The sequence below is a fragment of the Aegilops tauschii genome, chromosome 6 (assembly GCF_002575655.3).
Source record: "Aegilops tauschii subsp. strangulata cultivar AL8/78 chromosome 6, Aet v6.0, whole genome shotgun sequence".
Classification (NCBI taxonomy): domain Eukaryota; kingdom Viridiplantae; phylum Streptophyta; class Magnoliopsida; order Poales; family Poaceae; genus Aegilops; species Aegilops tauschii.
In genome coordinates, this window is record NC_053040.3 from 9,095,755 (window position 1) to 9,114,499 (window position 18,745).

The window sequence follows — 18,745 nt, forward strand, 5'->3', positions numbered from 1 at the left end:
GGCGCAGCCGCAGAGAAGGTAGGGGACGGCAAGCGCGGTGGCGGCAGGCCGTGGCGTCAAGATGAGACGCGTGTGTTCTACTAGTAGTCTGGTCTGGTTGAACGAACCCAAGTGGTGTGGTGGTGGCTCCCACTCGTCAGTCTCATGCTAGCATCGCAAGGTGACTCTTTTGACAATTAGTACGTATTATTGTGGCATAATAAGAAAACAAAATCGATGCTAGAAAAAGCTATTTTTCGTGCTGATTTTGTTTTTTTTTTTTTTTTTTTTGCCACGACCTCCTGGAATGTTATTTCGTAATGAAACTTTGCAAGCACTGAAAACATTTGTCAAATGTTGCCACAAATAAAATTCAAAATTTTTGAATTTCTTTTTCAAAAATTTCAGATTGCACTGTTCACTCAAGCATATGAGCTCAAGCTGAGAAAGGCACTTTCATAGTACATTCCGTCCCCTCAAATACGAGTTTTTGTTGTTGTTGTTGTTGTAAAATAGTATTTGACTGTTTTTCAATTCTATTTCTTTATGATTTAAATAGAAAAATAAGATGCCCTGATAATATGTTGTATCCAACAGAGAATGAGTACTGATCCGGCCATGGATGACAAGCGATGTAATCACATTGAAATTGTTCTGACCGCACCCACATCGGGCAATCAAGATCTAAACCCGTTCATCGAGTGGAATAGTGCAAGCACGATTGTAACAGTTTTCTTTCCTCAAGTTGCGCAAAAGAGAAGGTTCCAGCCTCCATGGATGGTTGTGTGCATCGCTTGATGTAGAGGCCGGTGGTTGGTTATCCTCGTTTTCGGAAAAAAGGAACGCTTCGGACGCCATGAGCTTTGCGCCCTGTTGCGGTCCCTCCATCGCCTAGCCTGTACCAAGCTCCAGCAGTTGCCAATCCAGTACGTAGCAAACATGAAAGACCAGTGAGCTGGGATCGCAGCTCAAAACATGCCATATTTTTTGGCCTTCAGGATCCCCCAAAGTGTCCCACCTGTTAGGATGATCTCCACGGTGTGGGCCCAACGGCCCACCGGGCCCTTAGATCCGCGCCCTGATCGGGGGCGCTCAACCCACTATGGTTGAGGGGCCCCTGTCAACTGCACTATATATAAAGAGGTGGGGTAGGCGGCTCGAGATACGAGGTTCGTCGCAACGCCGTACTCCCCACCTACATCCCTACCGATCTAGGGTTAGTGCAGTGCTGACGGGAAGCGCCGTCACCAGTTCACCCACTCTCTGCCACCGCAGCCGCCACCATCCCACCATGGCCACCGGCGGCAGCTCTTCAGGCAAAGGAGAAGGTAATACCTATCACCACTGTTGCCGCAATTCTAGCCTACCCGATCCAAGAGATTCAACAATGGTATCAGAGCCATGCTAGGCTAAGATTTTTCGGTACAAAGATTACACAGAAAAAGAAAGATCCCTCCCTCCCCCCAAGAACCCTAGACAGGGCAAAGTAAATCACCGGAGAAGGGCCTCGGGCCTCACCGGAAAAGTGGCGCCGCCACTCCGGCCGCGCCAGTTCCTCTCGATCCGAACGGGCATCGGCAAGCCGAGCCGTCCGGACGAAGAACCACCCCGAGAGGGGCAAAGGGCACCGCGGCCAAACCTTTCGACGGCGACGCGCTCACCGTAAGGGAACGCGCGACCGGCGAAAGGGATGGCAACGGCGCCACCATCGATCGCTCCGCCGTCTCGGACACAAGGGGAGCAGAGGAGATCCTCGTCCGCGCCTCACACTCTCTCTGTTGCGGGAGGAGGAGAAAGAAGCAGGAGGAGGGTGGCCTACGCGGCGCGGTGGCGCGACGCCGTCGCCGGTAGCAGGGGTGAACCCCTCTTTTCCTGCTGTCTGCGGCAAGGAGAGAAACAACGAGGAGAGAGGGAGTGTGCGAGGTGAAAAGGAAGGAAAGGCAGAGCGGCGCGGTGGCTTCCTCCACCGCCGCCGGCGGCCGGAGCGCAGCTCCTTGCCTCCGCCGTCACGAGAGAGACAGAAGGGGGTCGAAGGGAACGAGAGAATGGGGCTAGGGTTCCATCAGGAGCTCTCTCCCAGGTTTTGATCCAGCGATGATCGCGCTGGGCCGTTGGATGCGGATCAATGGTCAGCAGCAAAGACCTAGCCCCGCCCCGGGCCAAGTGGGCTGCTAGGTTTCGGCCGTCTGACCAGGCCGAGAATAAGCTCGGCTAGAGCGGCGCGGTGCGCGGAGCAGGCCGTGGGTCGTTCGCTTCCGCTGCTGGCCGCGCGCGCTGGGCCGAGGCTGCGCTGCCGTTTTCCTTTTTCGTTTTAATAGTTTTTGTCCAATTTTTTTGGGAAAAATCTTATATAGTTTTTCTATTCAAATTTAATCCAAAGGAAGTTTGTTTAGAAAATAGAAAAGTAAACAGAAAAAGTTTCTGAAAATGAAAATAGAAAATTTTCACATAAAGAAATGTTTATGAATTTTACAAAGAAAATAATAAAGTTCATGAATTCTTATTTGGTCAAAGAAAAGTATCTGTAAAGAATAAAAAGTTCATGAATTTTTATTCATGTTTTCCGCTGCAAAATAAGAATTGTTCTTTTAAAAGTGAATAGAACTAAAGTAAAAGATTAAATTGTTGCTTCTCTAATGCAATTTTGAACCAACCGGTTAAAATTGCTTAGAGAGTAAAAGAGTATAGAATTGTTTCTGAGTAGAATATTGTAAAGTTTCCGCTGCAAAGAAAAAGTTTTATCCTCCAATTAAATTGGAACCAACGGGAAAATTTAATTGGAAGAACTGTTCTTAGCAATGTTTTCCCCTGTGGGTGAAATAAGATGCAGGTGAAATAAGATGCAGATAGTTTCTGTTATGATAAAAGAAAGATATTTCTTTTAAAGTTAAAATATGGTATTGTTTTTTTCTGACCAACGTTGATGATAACAGTACTATAATTCTATGAGTCTTATGTTCAAAGCTTAAATCTCTGATAAATTTTGTATCAAAGTGATCATTTTTTTTAGAGAAGAGTTAAAGATGAAGAAATGCTCTTGAACTAGAGGAACGTATATTTCTTATTTCCGCTGCAATAAAGTTGATGATGATTATTATTTCTTAGCAAAGTTGTTTAATAGAAATACTATCATCACATTGTTTATGAGTTATATGCATTATTTCCATTTTCGCCCAACGGTGATATGGAACTAATGTAGAAGAATGAGTTTTATTCTAATTCTACCACAACGGTGATTTAGAGTATAAAAAGGAAGTTTTACAAAAGTTTAATGTGCATATATTTTTAACCAGACCAACGTAGGGTTATTTTTTATGCTTATTATTGTTGATTATTGGCTAAGCTTTCTCAGACTAAAAGTTTTCCATGCTTTCATTCGTGAAAGCGAATGGCTGGGTACTTGTTACCCGAAAGATGACCAAGAAAGGTCATAACGTGAGGGAGTATGTTCTCTCTAAAGAATGGCTTCAAAAGAAAATAATTCTTGGATATTAATCCAAGAAAAGAAAACAAATAGATCATTGAGAGTCTTGGTTGACGAATGTCTTTCATGTATCCTATATGAAGAAGATTTTTCAGTCAACACGATTTGAGATGAAACAAGCAACATGCGTGTTTAATTTGACCAACGTCGGATTAAGCATGTGTGTCAAAGAGCATTCGGATTTATTTCTGAATTTCATGATTGCATATGCAGTCAAAAGAGCCAATTCTGGCATTTATGTTCCTTACAGGGAATTACCCGCATAGCGGGAAAAGAGGATTATGATAAAACCCGCATGGCGGGGAAAGTCTGGGAAAATACCTGCATAATTGGGTAAAGTTGACATAGTATTATGTCAAAAATCCTATACGTCAGGAGAAATTTTGGCTAAGACTTATCCTGTGTGACAGGAGAAAGATATGATGACTCATGTGCGTTTAATGTGTCCCACTTTGGGAGAAAAGTATGGAGTAGCTGTTATGCTTTCCTAGTATCGACCGTACACCTTATGTGCAACGGTCATTAAGCACTCAATAAATCCAAAGAGAATAAAAGTTACAGACGAACCTAAAGATAAGAATGATATCCAAGTGTGACTTGCAAAAGTACTAATGATAAAGAACTATTTTGAGTTTCCGAAATGGAATGAGGAATAAGGAAAAAGTACTCCCATACCGTTAACAGATAACTTCATTACATATGAAGTAATCAGATACATGAAGTAGATACTCAAAGTTTCCTCAATTCACAAGAGTTGTGAATGGTTTTTCGAAATTGTGGTAGAAAAGTTCTTGCCACATTTCGAGGGGGAGAAAGAAATATGAGATATCCATTAATGAAGAATGTGATCATCTGGGGGAGTACGACGATCATAATAATACCCCTAAAGAAAAGAAATAGATGTATTCCTGGATCTTTTACAGTTCCGAAAGCAGACTAAGGAATACTAAGACGGTGCTTAAAGTGCCATAAAGAAGAAAGTTTTAACAGAATAAACCCAAATAATAAAGTTTAAAGATACGCCTTTTTTAGTAAAGATGGAGTAATCTGGGGGATCATGGTATGAAAATACCTAAGACTCGAATAGATTGTATCTGGGGGAGCATGTTGTATGACTTATACAACACCTGTTGTTAGCTCCATAAAGGAGGAATGAGTAAACATGGATCTTGTGATACAGGTCCTGTAATACCTATTGCTTCTTGGAGATGAAAGACTATAGGATCAATTTGCCTATTAGTGGCACATCATGATCGACATCATGATCTGAGTTACATCAGATGAAAGTAAAGAACACAAGGGATACTTCTTCAAGAAGTCTTTTGTGGACTAGAGCAAGTCTCTAGACAGTGGCATTTAAAGTTAGAAGAATCAGATGTTTTTTGGGTTAAAGAAAATGAGAAGACAATTGTATTCATGCAAAGTTATAGAACGGGAAATTTATTTCCTAATCCTGTGCATGTGCATGACGTCCTACTTGCTAATGGTGATGTCAATCTACTGCAGCAAGAGAAAAGAATTTCTTGTTCTCAAAGTTCAAAAGAATGTTCTCAGTAGAGTGACTCTCGTTATAATTATTGAGATTCACCAAGAAAAAAAAGGGTATTAGGAGTGTCGCACGAGCATACTTTGAAAAGTCTCTAAAGTATGCATGTGAGAAAACCTACGCCTGTTCTTATAGTAAAGGGTAATGATTTTGGGAACTTTAGTGTTCCAAGAGTCAATGTGAAATAGACCAAATGAATATAGTACCATATGCTTCAGCTATTGGAAGCTTTATGAATGCAAAAGTGTAACATTACCGTGACATAGTTCACATATCCGGGTTGTTTTGGCAATGTCCAGTACATATTTAAATTGATGGAATGGAGTCAAAGATATCGGCCTCATGCTGAAAGAAACAAGTGCTCTCAAAAGGTTGTGAGTACAAAGATAAAAACTTGTGAAATGTACAGCGAAATCCACAATTGTCGTTGACCTTCACATTAGGAGTTTTTGTGTGGAAGAACTCTATAGAATGAATCATTTATCATCAATGTGATGCAAATATAAAGTATAGCATGATATGAGGCTAAGGGACAGACAAAATCGTTATGGAAACCTGTACCCGGAGTTGATAATGGTTGACAGCAGCGATAACCATTTAAGTAATTCACTCCTATGACAACGAGTCAAGTGTGGTGCCAAACACATTGACACAAAGTTGTACGTTGTTAAGGAGAAAAGTCCGGAATTATGTTGAAATGCTTGGAGCATAAAAGCAACAAACAAGTTTTTGCAGATCTGCTTATTAAAGGCTTACCGCCCAGTGTGTTTGGAGAACACACAATCGACATGGGTTTTATGGTATAGTCTAAAATTTCCGGACAATAAAAGGGCCCAAGGTTAAAGAATTTGTTTCAAAACTGAGAGGTACGTTGTGGTTGTCTGATTCTATCGGCAATTGAGCTGTGACGATGAAACATGTTCTATGTACTGATCTGTTATGAAACGAGTAAAGTAAAAGTATAAGGTCAAAAGTAAAAGTTGAGATAGAGGGGGAGAATGTTAGGATGATCTCCACAGTGTGGGCCCAACGGCCCACCGGGCCCTTAGATCCGCGCCCTGATCGGGGGCGCTCAACCCACTATGGTTGAGGGGCCCCTGTCAACTGCACTATATATAAAGAGGTGGGGTAGGCGGCTCGAGATACAAGGTTCGTCGCAACGCCGTACTCCCCACCTACATCCCTACCGATCTAGGGTTAGTGCAGTGCTGACGGGAAGCGCCGTCACCAGTTCACCCACTCTCTGCCACCGCAGCCGCCACCATCCCACCATGGCCACCGGCGGCAGCTCTTCAGGCAAAGGAGAAGGTAATACCTATCACCACTGTTGCCGGAATTCTAGCCTACCCGATCCAAGAGATTCAACACCACCAACCCCAACAGTCGACATCTTCCTTTCCCAAGTAGGAAGAGATTTCTGAAACAACAATCAGTCGAGGTCAATAGGCAACAGAAGCCAATTGCACAACAATATATATTGAGCTGGCAAACAGTCTACATGCGCTACAGTAAAAAGGCCACCTTTTCAGCTCAAACTTTGCTGACCCTCCTTGAGAGTGAAGAGCCCATGTATCAAAGATAAAGACTTTACAGAGGCCATGTATCAAAGGACCTTACAGAGGCCATCTTTTATCTTTTCAGGCTTAAGCAGGGCAGTACACTGGGTTTGTTAGTTTCCTTTTCTTGTCATCCACTTCAAAACACGCTTCACAGGAAGGAATTCAGCTGACTGAATTTCGCTGAATGCGTTCCTTAACCTGGCTCTTGTTAATTAAAAGAATGAAACGATCACCCACAGACACGGTACTATCGATACTTTAGTACTGGCACTACTGAAGACATGCTGATAATGTTATGCGTGGGATTTGTGCTATTTGACAATGGATCTTTGCACTTCGACGATGGATCACTGCAAGCAATAGTCACGGATTTTTCAGAGATAGCTAGGTGATACTCTTTAATTTACCCAAACCTCTTCACAACCATCAACTTGATTTTCTGTTCTATCAATTCTGAAAAAATGCCTTAACAATTGCTAGTCGTTGTCATTTGATCGGTCACGTTCGTTGCAATATAATCTACTCCCATAACATATTGTTCCAAGTTGCAACGGGTGAGCGTGTGATGAACACATAACGATCCCATGTTGCCGCCCGTGATGGCTGGGACATGAGGTGCATAGAGGTTGCATGTGGCGAGCACCTACACCTTGAGGAAGAAGAAGATACAAACCACTACTATGAGAAAGAACATGGACAAGCAGAAGCAGTTCATGTCGGTTCGACCCCCTTGGCTATCCATCATTGTCAAGAAGACCACGACCAACGAGCCTCCATCATTGTCACATGCTTATCGCTTTGGATTATACAGTTGGTAGTCTGCCTCCTTGCTGATATCACTCCTGAAAATGCAGAGTAAGTGGATCAAAGCATCGACAATCTTACTCGATAGAAAGCTTTTGCCTACTAGGCATTCTGGAGCCGATGGTGCTCTTTAAAGATGTCTGAATTGCTCAGCTACCCCATGATCATGCCCATCTTCTGTGCAATGTACAGGGACTGTCTGCGCCTCTAGAGACCCTGCTTCAAGGCGGCGGCCTCCCTCTAGCTCCCATCACATGCTGTATCCCTAACCCGGTTTTGTGCCAGTCTTTTCTTGGTTTGACATATATGTTTTCACACATCCAATGAATTTTTTGGGCTTCTATTCAACGGTTTCTTTCGGTCTGAATTTTCGACCTGCATGAATCGAGCGTCGATAGATGTTACAAGTGGTTTCCAACAATCATCAAACACAAAATGCTTTTCTCAAACATTATCTTTAGCCAAATTTTAGGACGCAACTTTTTGCAAGTAAAATTTCAGGATGATGTGTAGCAGTTATAGTTCATTGCAGCAGTTCATCTCTTTTTTTTTTTCAAGTACTTTTTCAGTATATAAGACAATGCAGTACCTGCTAGCGCATTGATGGGGCTTAACTGGCAGCCCAGGCCCAGGAAGACAATGAAGGCTGGCTATTTCTTCCTTCGTGCGCCAGCTGCCCAGCCTGGCTCGATCCCCTTTCCCAAACCCTACCGAAACCCCAACTCCGGCCATGGAGGGCGATCTGCCGCAGCCGCCATCCAAGGTGCTCGACGACGACGAATTACTCGCCGCCGAGGCCCTCCTCCGCGTGGGCTTCCCCGCCATGCCCGTCTGCGCCGACATAATGGAGGGCGAGACACCGCCGGCGACGGCGGCGGCGGTATCCAAGGTGCTCGACGACGACAACCTCCTCGCCGAGATCCTCATCCGCGTCGGCCTCCCCACCACGCTCGTCCGCGCCGCCGCCGTCTGCAGGCGCTGGCTCCACCACGCATCCGACCGCAAGTTCCTCCGCCGTTTCCGTGAGCTCCACCCTCCCCGCCTCCTCGGCCTCCACGTCATTGAGCAGGGCAGGTTTGCGTGGCCGACCGCCGAGTGCTTTGTGCCGATGCTGCCTCTGCCTCCGGAGCTCGGCGCGGTGGTCCGCCGCGTAAGCTCCAGCCTGGGTAGCTACCGGAGGGACGACGTAAGATCGACCCGCGTCATTGGCTGCCGGAACGGCAGTCTACTCATCCAGCACCGCATGATCGAAGGCAGTTCTAGACTTGGCGTGCACAGGCTGCTATTCCCTGAGAAAGGCATGACCTTTGTTCCAGCACGCCCACGCCCCAAAATCCACAGTTCCGTTCACGCATACCAGGAAGAAATCCTCACCAAAGAAGGAGAAGGCGGCTTGTCTTACTTGTACATGTTGGTGCCGTATACCAGGGAGAGGGAAGATGAGGTACAAGTATATATGTTGAAGGATGGTGTCTGGTGCATGCATGGTAATTTGACCGTAGATGGCAAGCTCAATCTTAGTCGGCCGGATGAAGGACCCGTGCTTGTCGACAATAAGATCTATATTGCAGTTGACCGGAGCGAAATTACTGTCTTGGATTTGACGTCCTTGAGTTTCTCCGAAATTCAGCTCCCACAAGGGGTGGATCGTGGCGGCATTGGCGAGCGAAGTACCAGCTTGGCGCGTGCTGATGCCGCTGGTGTATACCTTATCCATGTCAAGGAGCTTCAAATTCGCCTATGGCTCCACAAGGAAGGCGACTGGTTGCTAGTGGACACCATTTGTCACCGGTAGAAAATAGGCCTTTAGTCCCGGTTCGAAAAGGCCATTAATCCCGGCTGTGCAACCGGGACTAAATATGCGCGACTAAAGGCCCCCCCCTTTAGTCGCGCCTCTTACGAACCGCGACTAAAGGCCCGTCCACGTGGGCGCCAGGAGTCCGTCGGGGCGGAGGACCTTTAGTCCCGGTTCTCGTGGCTAACCGGGACTAAAGGCCTCCTCCGCAGGTTTAGGGTTTTAGCCCCCCTAAACCTGGTTTTTTTTTAATTTGTAGTGTTTTATTTCTTTTATATTTTATTTTGTGTTTTATTTTAATTTTGATGAAGTTTCAGTACACATATTCTACGCTACTATATACATGCATATGAAATTTCAAACAAGAAGAATTCAAGAGGAATATATAATATATATTCAATCTCGGGTGACCATATACAACTTCGAACAAGTTTCCATACACAATTAGGATGGATGACCATATACAACTTCGAACAAGTTTCAATCTCGGGTATGCATATAAATTTCTTCGTCCTCGGTATAGTGTTCTCCTATAGGATTGATGACTTCCCTCATGAAAAATCCTGCTAATTCATCTTGAATTGGTCGGAAGCGAGCTTCTGGACTAAGCCTCCTCCGCAAGTTATCCGTCGCCTTCCGCACGCTATCCGATGCCTTCCGCTCAGAGGTGTGTCTCCGGATGTTCTCACAAACATAGTATCCACATAGATTGGTCCCCGGTGGCTGCTTATCCACATTAACTAACCTTCTAAAATCTAGCTCATGTTTGAATTCACCGACAATTTCTTCTGAGAACCGTCTCCAAACCCTACAGGGCAAAGAAAATTAAATGAACAAGGGAGTTATTAGTTACTTGATATTAGGAAATGAACGAAAGAGACCGATCGATATAGAGCTCAAATGATTGAAAATAATTAATTTTGCAGCATTTTTCTCATGTCGGCCCAACGCTTTGGATCCGAATCCATAGAGTCCATGATTAGAACTCTGGAGGTGTGAAGTTCAATATTTAGCAGAATCCAGTGGAACCTGCGGACACGTTACATGCACAGTCATGCATACCTCATCGATTAGACATACCATGCATGGAGTAAACAAAAGAGAATGGGCACAAGAGAGAAACACTCACCCAAAATGGTAAGGAAATAGAATATGACTTTTGAGTTGATGCTTTCTAAGAAACTTGTACAAGTCTTTCTCCACGTCTTCGGGGTGATTTTGTAACACATGTCCATTAACGATATGTGGGTCAATGAACCCAACATCATGGATGTTTCTTAATTTGCATTCCCAAATCTTCAATCTGCATAATAGCGTACGCAACAATATAGTTAGGACAATATATATATATATATATATATATATATATATATATATATATATATATATATATATAGTGCAGGCAATGAAGAACGAGATGAGGTAGAAATAAATCACTTACAGAACGTAGCAACTCAGCATAGATTTGTCGAGCTCGCGCAGATTGAACAGCTGGAACAATTCACTCATATGAACTTGTACAGAGTACCGTTTGGTGTGATGCTCCTCTGTAACATCCGCATAAACATATTCTTTGTCGGCCCATGTTATGAATTGCTTGTACCAACGTAGCAGATTTCGCATTTGTGGTGGTAGACTCTTTTCCCGCGCAGGCTCGACGAGAGGCCCATTCCGCACATATTGTAATGCTATCTCACATACTGGCGCATCCTCAAGGCCTAAGAAGGCACGAAGAGTCAAACCCATCTCGGACGCTTGTTTCATGGCACTCGCTACAGTCAATCCAAGTGCTGCCGCAGCTGCTATGATCTCGGGGTCCTCTTCTGGACCGGCTTTCACTATGAGCGGGGGGATCGATTGTTTATTCTGCATCCCGAGCTGGTCAACTTGTTTCCCGCTTTTTTTACTTTCTTCTTTCTCCTCCTTCAATATTTTTGCTTGCCTACGAAGTTCATGTCCATAGTCGTCAGGCATATTCAGCTCGGCTTGGGACGGTGTCGTCAAAAAATCCTTAGCCCACTTCTTTTGCTTCTCAGTGAATACTTGCTTGGGCTCAGGCTCTTTTATCGCCTTTGTATCCGCCTTCCATTTCTCATAATGAGCAGACGCGGCCAATTTGGTTTCAGCTTCACTAAGTTCCCAAGGCCTTGGGAGGAGAGGCTTGAGTGATGGCTCCGGTACCCTTGTGGTCTTAGGTACATAAGGGTCCGGGTTAATAGTCCAGGAGCGGGTTTCCTTGCTGTCCGCCTGCTTCTGCTTCTTCGCCGGAGGTGGATTGGGGGGCGTCGTACCCGCCGGAGGAGGATTGGGGGGCGTCGTACCCGCCGGAGGAGGATTGGGGGGCGGCGGCTGCTTACCCGCCGGAGGTTGTGGATCGGGGGACGGCGTCGAATGGCGTGAAGGAGGTGTAGGTGAACCACCACGACCACCACCACCGCCACCACCACCACCACCACCACCATCGGAGGGGGGTGGACTTGTTAGCCTTGGCGCCTTGCCTGGAAACACTATGTACTTCTTTTTCCATAAAATGATCTGGCGCTTGACATCTCCAAGTCTTCTCTCCCCTTCGGGTGTAGCTTTGTCAATCTCCAGGTCCTCAAACTCTTGGACTATGTCTTCCACCGTGACACGAGCATAGCCATATGCAATGGGGTTGTTGTGGTGGAGTGCTCCAGGTGTACAGGGTAAAGCACTGCCGGTAGCTACCTTCGTGGAAACGTTCCCCACGGGATAATGCAGATCACATTCTTTCATCTCCTTTACATCATCCACGGGGTAGTGAGGCTCCGGTGCACGAATCTCGATCATCGGTGCATTAGCACCAGGCGGGGCATCCATGGAAGCCACGCTGCTTCTCCGCTGCTGGCTTCCGCGATCCGCTTCATGATCTTCATGCGGCCCTGCAGCCGATTTTTCTTTTACTAGTTCATGCACGGTCTGCTTCAACTCATGGAGTTCCGATGCAAACTTCGCCAAAAGATCTGCATCCCGGTCCGTCTTTCTCTTACGGCTTCTGTAACAGTACGGGTCATTGTCCTGGGAAAACCCTACTTTCCACGGAATTCTGCCTTTGCCTCGTACACGTCCTCCGTGTTCATCATTCCCGAGGGATGTTGTCAGTGCGTCTTTCTCTCTGTTGAACTTGATCAAGCCCTCTTGAGCTTGGGTCATTGCGTCAATAAGGGCTTGGGTGGGAGCAAACTTTTTCTTCCGGTGAACACACACCCCTGTCTCCGGGTCTAGCGATCCCCCATGCCCGTACCACCAGCTTTTGGCCCTTGGGTCCCATCCCTCTGTACCTAGAGGGATTCCTCGCACCCTCAGGTCCTCCTCCATCTTCTGCCACTTAGGCTCCAAAAGGCGGTATCCTCCTGGCCCCATAATATGATGGAACTTTTTCTTACTCGCATTATCCTTATTTTTTTCGATATTTCCTTGAAATGCTCCGATTTCTTTTGCCTCACAAATTCTGGCCAATCATCTTTCAGTTTCTCATGTTGTCCATTGAAATCCGGAGTCTTGCCCTTGTTGACATAGTCACGGGTTAAATTTTTGTTGAAGTTCCGGAATGCTTCGCCCATCTTCTGAAGAGCGAACTCTTTAACTAGCCTCCTCCTCTCACGTCCACCCGGAACCTCGTTACCGAATTCATCGACTTTGTTGTATTCCGGAGGTAGAATGAAATGTTCCATAAGCTTTCTCCAGCAATCCTTTTTCGTTCTCTTGTCGACAAAACTGAAACCAAGACGTGCCTTCTTTGGCTCCTTCCATTCCTGGACGGTGATCGGGACGTTGTCTCTAACAACGACTCCGCATTGGTTGATAAACTTTGAGGTGTGCTGTAGGGGCTTGCCGGTTTCACTGACAAAATCAATGGCATATGTTTCTCCTGTTTTCATCGCCTTGGATTTGCCACGCTTTGTCGTACTCGATCCGGCCGAGGGCTAAAAAAAGAAAGAGAGTCGCGCGCGTTAATACATATGTATTCACATTTCAGTAATAGCTTCCTTCTGGCCTGGCACGGTTACGAACATATTTCTTTAATACTCCCATGAACCTCTCAAAGGGGAACATATTGTGTAGAAATACAGGACCGAGAATGGAAATCTCTTCGACTAGGTGGAGCAGGCGGTGCGTCATAATATCGAAGAAGGATGGTGGGAACACCAACTCGAAACTGACAATGCATTGGACCACATCGTTCTGTAACCGTGGTAGATCTTCTGGATTGATTACCTTCTGAGAGATTGCATTGAGGAATGCACATAGCTTTACAATGGCTACTCGAACATTTTCCGGTAGGAGCCCCCTCAAAGCAATCGGAAGCAATTGCGTCATAATCACGTGCCAGTCGTGAGACTTCAGGTTTAGGAACTTTTTGTCCGCCATGTTTATTATTCCCTTTATATTCGACGAGAAGCCAGACGGGACCTTCATACTGCTCAGGCATTCAAAAAAAATGACCTTCTCTTCTTTGGTAAGAGCGTAGATGGCACGACCTTGAAACCATTCCGGATGCCGGTCATCTGGGTCTTTCAAAAGTTGCTGGTCCTGCCGTGCTTCCTTTGTATCATTTGTCTTCCCATACACGCCCAAGAAGCTTAGCAGGTTCACGCAAATATTCTTCGTAACATGCATCACGTCGATTGCAGAGCGGACATCTAGGACTTTCCAATATTCTAGCTCCCAAAATATAGATTTCTTCTTCCACGTGGGTGCGTGCCCGTCAACTCCCCGCGGAACTGATTGTCCGCCAGGACCCTTTCCAAAGATGACTTTCAAATCCTTGACCATATCAAATATCTCAGCACCAGTACGTTCCGCAGGCTTCGGCCGGTGATCTGCCTTGCCGTTGAAATGCTTGCCTTTCTTTCTTACGTTATGATTTCGGGGAAGAAATCGACGATGACCCAGGTACACGTTCTTCTTACAATTACCCAAACGTACACTTTCAGTCTCATGTAAGCAGTGCGTGCATGCATTATATCCCTTATTTGTCTGTCCCGAAAGGTTACTGAGAGCAGGCCAATCGTTGATGGTTACAAAAAGCAACGCTCGTAGGTCAAATTCCTCTTCTTTGTGCTCATCCCAGACACGTACACCAGGTCTGCCCCACAACTATAAAAGTTCATCAACTAATGGCCTTAGGTACACATCGATGTCGTTCCCGGGTTGCTTTGGACCTTGGATGAGCACTGGCATCATAATGAACTTCCGCTTCATGCACAACCAAGGAGGAAGGTTGTAGATGCATAGAGTCACGGGCCAGGTGCTATGGCTGGAGCTCTGCTCGCCAAAAGGATTCATGCCATCAGTACTTAGACCAAATCTTATGTTCCTTGCGTCAGCTGCAAAATCTTTGAACACTCTGTCGATCTTTCTCCATTGCGTTCCATCAGCGGTGTGTCTCAACTCCCCGTCGGACTTACGGTCCTCTTTGTGCCATCGCAACGACTTGGCATGCTTTTTGTTCCTGAACAGACGTTTCAACCGTGGTATTATAGGAGCATACCACATCACCTTGGCGGGAACCCTCTTCCTGGGTTTCTCGCCCTCAACATCGTCACCAGGGTCATCGCCTCTGATCTTATAACGCAATGCAGTGCATACAGGGCATTCATTCAAATTCTCGTATTCACCGCGGTAGGGGATGCAGTCGTTAATGCATGCATGTATCTTCAGAACCTCTAAACCTAGAGCGCAGACAACCTTCTTTGCTTCGTACGTACTGGCGGGCAACTCGTTATTCTTCGGAAACATATTCTTCAACATTTTCAGCAAATTTTCAAATGATGAGTCAGCTACACCTTCCTGTGCCTTCCATTTTAGCAAATCCAGTGTGCAGCCCAGCTTTTTCAGACTATTATCGCATCCTGGATACAACGACTTTTTGTGATCCTCTAACATGCGATCCAAATTCTCCCTCTCCTTGTCAGTTTCGCAGCGTCTCCGTGCATCAGCAATGGTCCGACCAAGATCATCAGCGGGCTCATCATGTGCCTCTTCTTCACCTTCACCTAACCCTTCCCCACCTTCAGCATCATCCTCCATGAAAGTATCACCGAAATGATCATGATAGTTGTCATCGATATCATTCCCTTCTTCATCTTCTTCCATTCTAACCCCTCTTTCTCCATGCTTGGTCCAACAATTATAGCTTCGCATGAAACCGTGCCGAAGCAGGTGCATGTGAACGTCTCTTGAGGAGGAGTAACCCTTCTGATTCTTACAGACAGCACATGTACAGATAATAAAACCTCGCTGCTTGTTCGCATTTGCCACTACGAGGAAATCTTTCAAACCCGTAGTGAACTCGCCGGAGAGTCGGGGACCGTACATCCATTGCCGATTCATCTGCATTATTATTATATAAAGTATATAATTAACCATCATGCATTTGTTAAACTAACTAGCTAGAAATAATACAAATTAAACAATGAACTACACACATGCATATTTTATCAATGACACATGAAAGGTTCAAGTTGCTAACCGCGATCGTGGAGGAAAAATAAATGAGAAAGCTCAAGTGTGGCTCGGACACTTCATATCATGTTTGTTTCATGCTCTCGGGCATTTCATCGAACACCTTGTGTGCATAGGAGGAACCAAAAGCAAACCCACCACCCCCCTTCTGAATTGTGGCTAAGTGAAGTGAGCTGAGTCCTATATATAGGGATGGGCCTTTAGTCCCGGTTGGCCTGGCCAACCGCGACTAAAGGCCTTCGGGCCAGCCTGAGGACCTTTAGTCCCGGTTGGCCAGGCCAACCGGGACTAAAGCCCCTCCCGTCCGCCAGCTGTCGACCGAGCGCGCTGGGCCCAGATAGTTGGTCGCGGGTCTCCTCCCGAACCGCGACTAAAGACCCCTTTTGTCGCGGTTCGATTATTTTAGGGACTAATGGGGGCGTATGGAAGCCTCTTTTTCTACTAGTGTGTTTGCGTGAGATGTTAGCTAGCGTATGCTAGGTTCCAATGCTTCTCTCCGAATAAAAAGTGTGGGGGACAATGCTGAGTTTGTGTTCTTGGAGATGGGTCGATGCGCCCTCCACTTGGATGTCAAGTGCAGGACACTGCGTAAAGTCTATGAGGTGACAGAAGAGGGTGCATATTTGGGCGATATCTATCCTGTTATGATGATCTGGCCTCCAGCATTTCCTGCACTCAAGGATGATCCGGCAAGGTTTGCCTTTTGCGCCTTTATATGGTCTGCATAGTGCTACAAAGCTTCTTATGTTAATCTCCTTTTCTATGTTGCTGCTTTCTTTTGCCATGTGCTTTAAAGCTGAAATCCGTAGCTTCGATGCATCATCATAATCAATTGGTTATGGAAACAATTGGCATTGCCACACTGGTTATCCCCCATTGCTTCTGTTTATGGTTCATCAACCATCGTAGTGTTTAGTACTCCCTCCATCCTAAAATCCTTGTCTTAGATTTTTCTAGATACGGATGTATCTAGTCACGTTTTAGTGTTAGATATATTTGTATCTAGACAAATCTAAGACAAGAATTTTGGGACGGAGGTAATATAACTTTGGAATATTTGTAATTATGTGATGAATTATTCTAGGACATTTTAGAAATAGTACTTAGGCAGCCTTCGAGGTGCTTTTAATACCCATAAGATGATTTATAAACGCTACAAAAAAATCATGTGTAGTCACTATTCACGACTCATCTGAACTTTCGTCAGCCATCACGAGTAAGCTGCCTTTGAACTGTGAACCTTGACTTGAGTTCTTCTATATGAGATTCTTAATACTTCTTTCTGATAGAATGTACTGTGTCATCAACTTTTCATTTTTCTATAATGAAGCATGCTACTGCTCACACATAGCTTAACTCTGGATCATGTAGTTTACGCCGGGACACATGTGCTGCTGCATGTTTTCCGATTCAGATACTATCATTGTAAAGATACTTCCGTCCTGCATGCCAAGGCCCAAGGGTATACTCCAGTATGAAAACATGTGTTTGCTTCACTGTTCATGCCATACAAGGAAACTTTATGCCGGTTTGGGATAGCAGAGCATTTAATCTGAATTGCGTGAGCAATTGTATCATTCAGTGCCACATAGCATTTGGTTGCTATCGTAATACTACTACTTGTTTTGTCGATTTTCTTGATCATGTGTTACATGGTTACCTCCCTTCTAATCGATCCTTGTTCTTTTTTTATCCTTTTCATTTGGAACAGAGATGCCATGTGAAGAACAGCCGTATCAGTTATGAGCTAGGGTGCTGCTGGGTGGTATCTACATATGTCAGTGATAAGCTAGGGTGCCATCAAGGATGAGCTGAGCTGCATCAATCAACTGGTCCATCTTTTATTCTTTAGGCTTAAGTAATGCAGTACACTGGGTTTGCTACTTTTTCTTGTCCTTACTTGAATTGGAGACTCCTAACAAGCTACGTGGTTCACTGCGTTATTTTCTTCTCTTTGGGGGTAAAAGAAGCAGCTGCCTGCCTTGACGTGCTACTTGTCATCCAGTTTGAAACGTGCTTCGCAGGAAGGAATTCACTTTTCTGAATTTTGCTGCATGCTTTCTCTGAACAAATGCATTCTCTGAACTATAATGTCAGCACATGCATTCTCTGAACCACGATGTCTGCATTTTGCTGCATGCATTACTTACCTGGCTGTTGTCACAGACGGACAGACCATATGGACATGCTATGATGGATCCATCGGTACTAGCATTACCGCCGTGCTTGGTATTGCAGAAGAAGTTCCTTGGCTTTTGCTTCTTTTGTTTTTTCATAAGATAATTATGCCTTATCTAAAAAAACATACCCCGATGGTATATCGATTGCCCCCTGTTACGAACGTCGCTATCGCCGTGTCATGGAGGGGGGAAACGGTCGACACGGAGGGAATTCTGGTTGGTGGGGCCGAAACATCGCACGGGTCCCGATGCATATGTGAAAGTGTTCAGGCATGCGTAGACGCCCGTCTTGGGCTCCGCGGTGTGCCCCCTGCACGCAAGGCAGTGCCGCCGTCACTTGGAGGGGGCCAAACCACGGAGACGCGTGCCGCCTCTTCGGACATGCCACCACACCGTACGGCATGTATGAGGTCCCGGTGCGACGCTCGGGTGCCATTGCTACCCCCCGTAGGCCCCCCGTCCCGCCTAACCCTGTAGCGTTTGACCACGGGATCTAGCCCTTTGACTTTGCACGGACGGGCTTTGAGCAGTGGACCTATCCACCCGGTTGTGTTAGGTCAGCCCATAGGAACACTTTGGAGCAACATCCGGGCCAGACCCACAGCAAGATCCCCTCCGTGTAGACCCAACGCGTCCGTTTTCCCCCTCCAGGTGCCGGCGGCGGCGCCGTCCGTGAGGGGGGGCACACCCCGGAGACGCGTGCCGCCTCTTCGGACATGCCACCACACCACCCCGCATGTATGAGGGCCCGGTGCGACGCTCGGGTGGCATTGCTACCCCCCAGGGCCCCCGTCCCGTCTAACCCTGTAGCGTTTGACCACGGGATCTAGCCCTTTGACTTTGCACGGACGGGCTTTGAGCAGTGGACCTATCCACCCGGTTGTGTTAGGTCAGCCCATAGGAACACTT

The 18,745-nt window shown here is 46.0% G+C and overlaps 1 protein-coding gene across 1 annotated transcript; it reads left to right on the forward strand.

Moving 5' to 3' along the window:
* Positions 1 to 8,102: 8,102 nt before the first annotated feature.
* Positions 8,103 to 9,167, forward strand: LOC109756116 (uncharacterized). Its single transcript, XM_020314973.1, has one exon. The coding sequence runs from the start codon at positions 8,103 to 8,105 to the stop codon at positions 9,165 to 9,167; it is 1,065 nt and encodes a 354-aa protein (XP_020170562.1).
* The last annotated feature ends 9,578 nt before the right edge of the window (positions 9,168 to 18,745 follow it).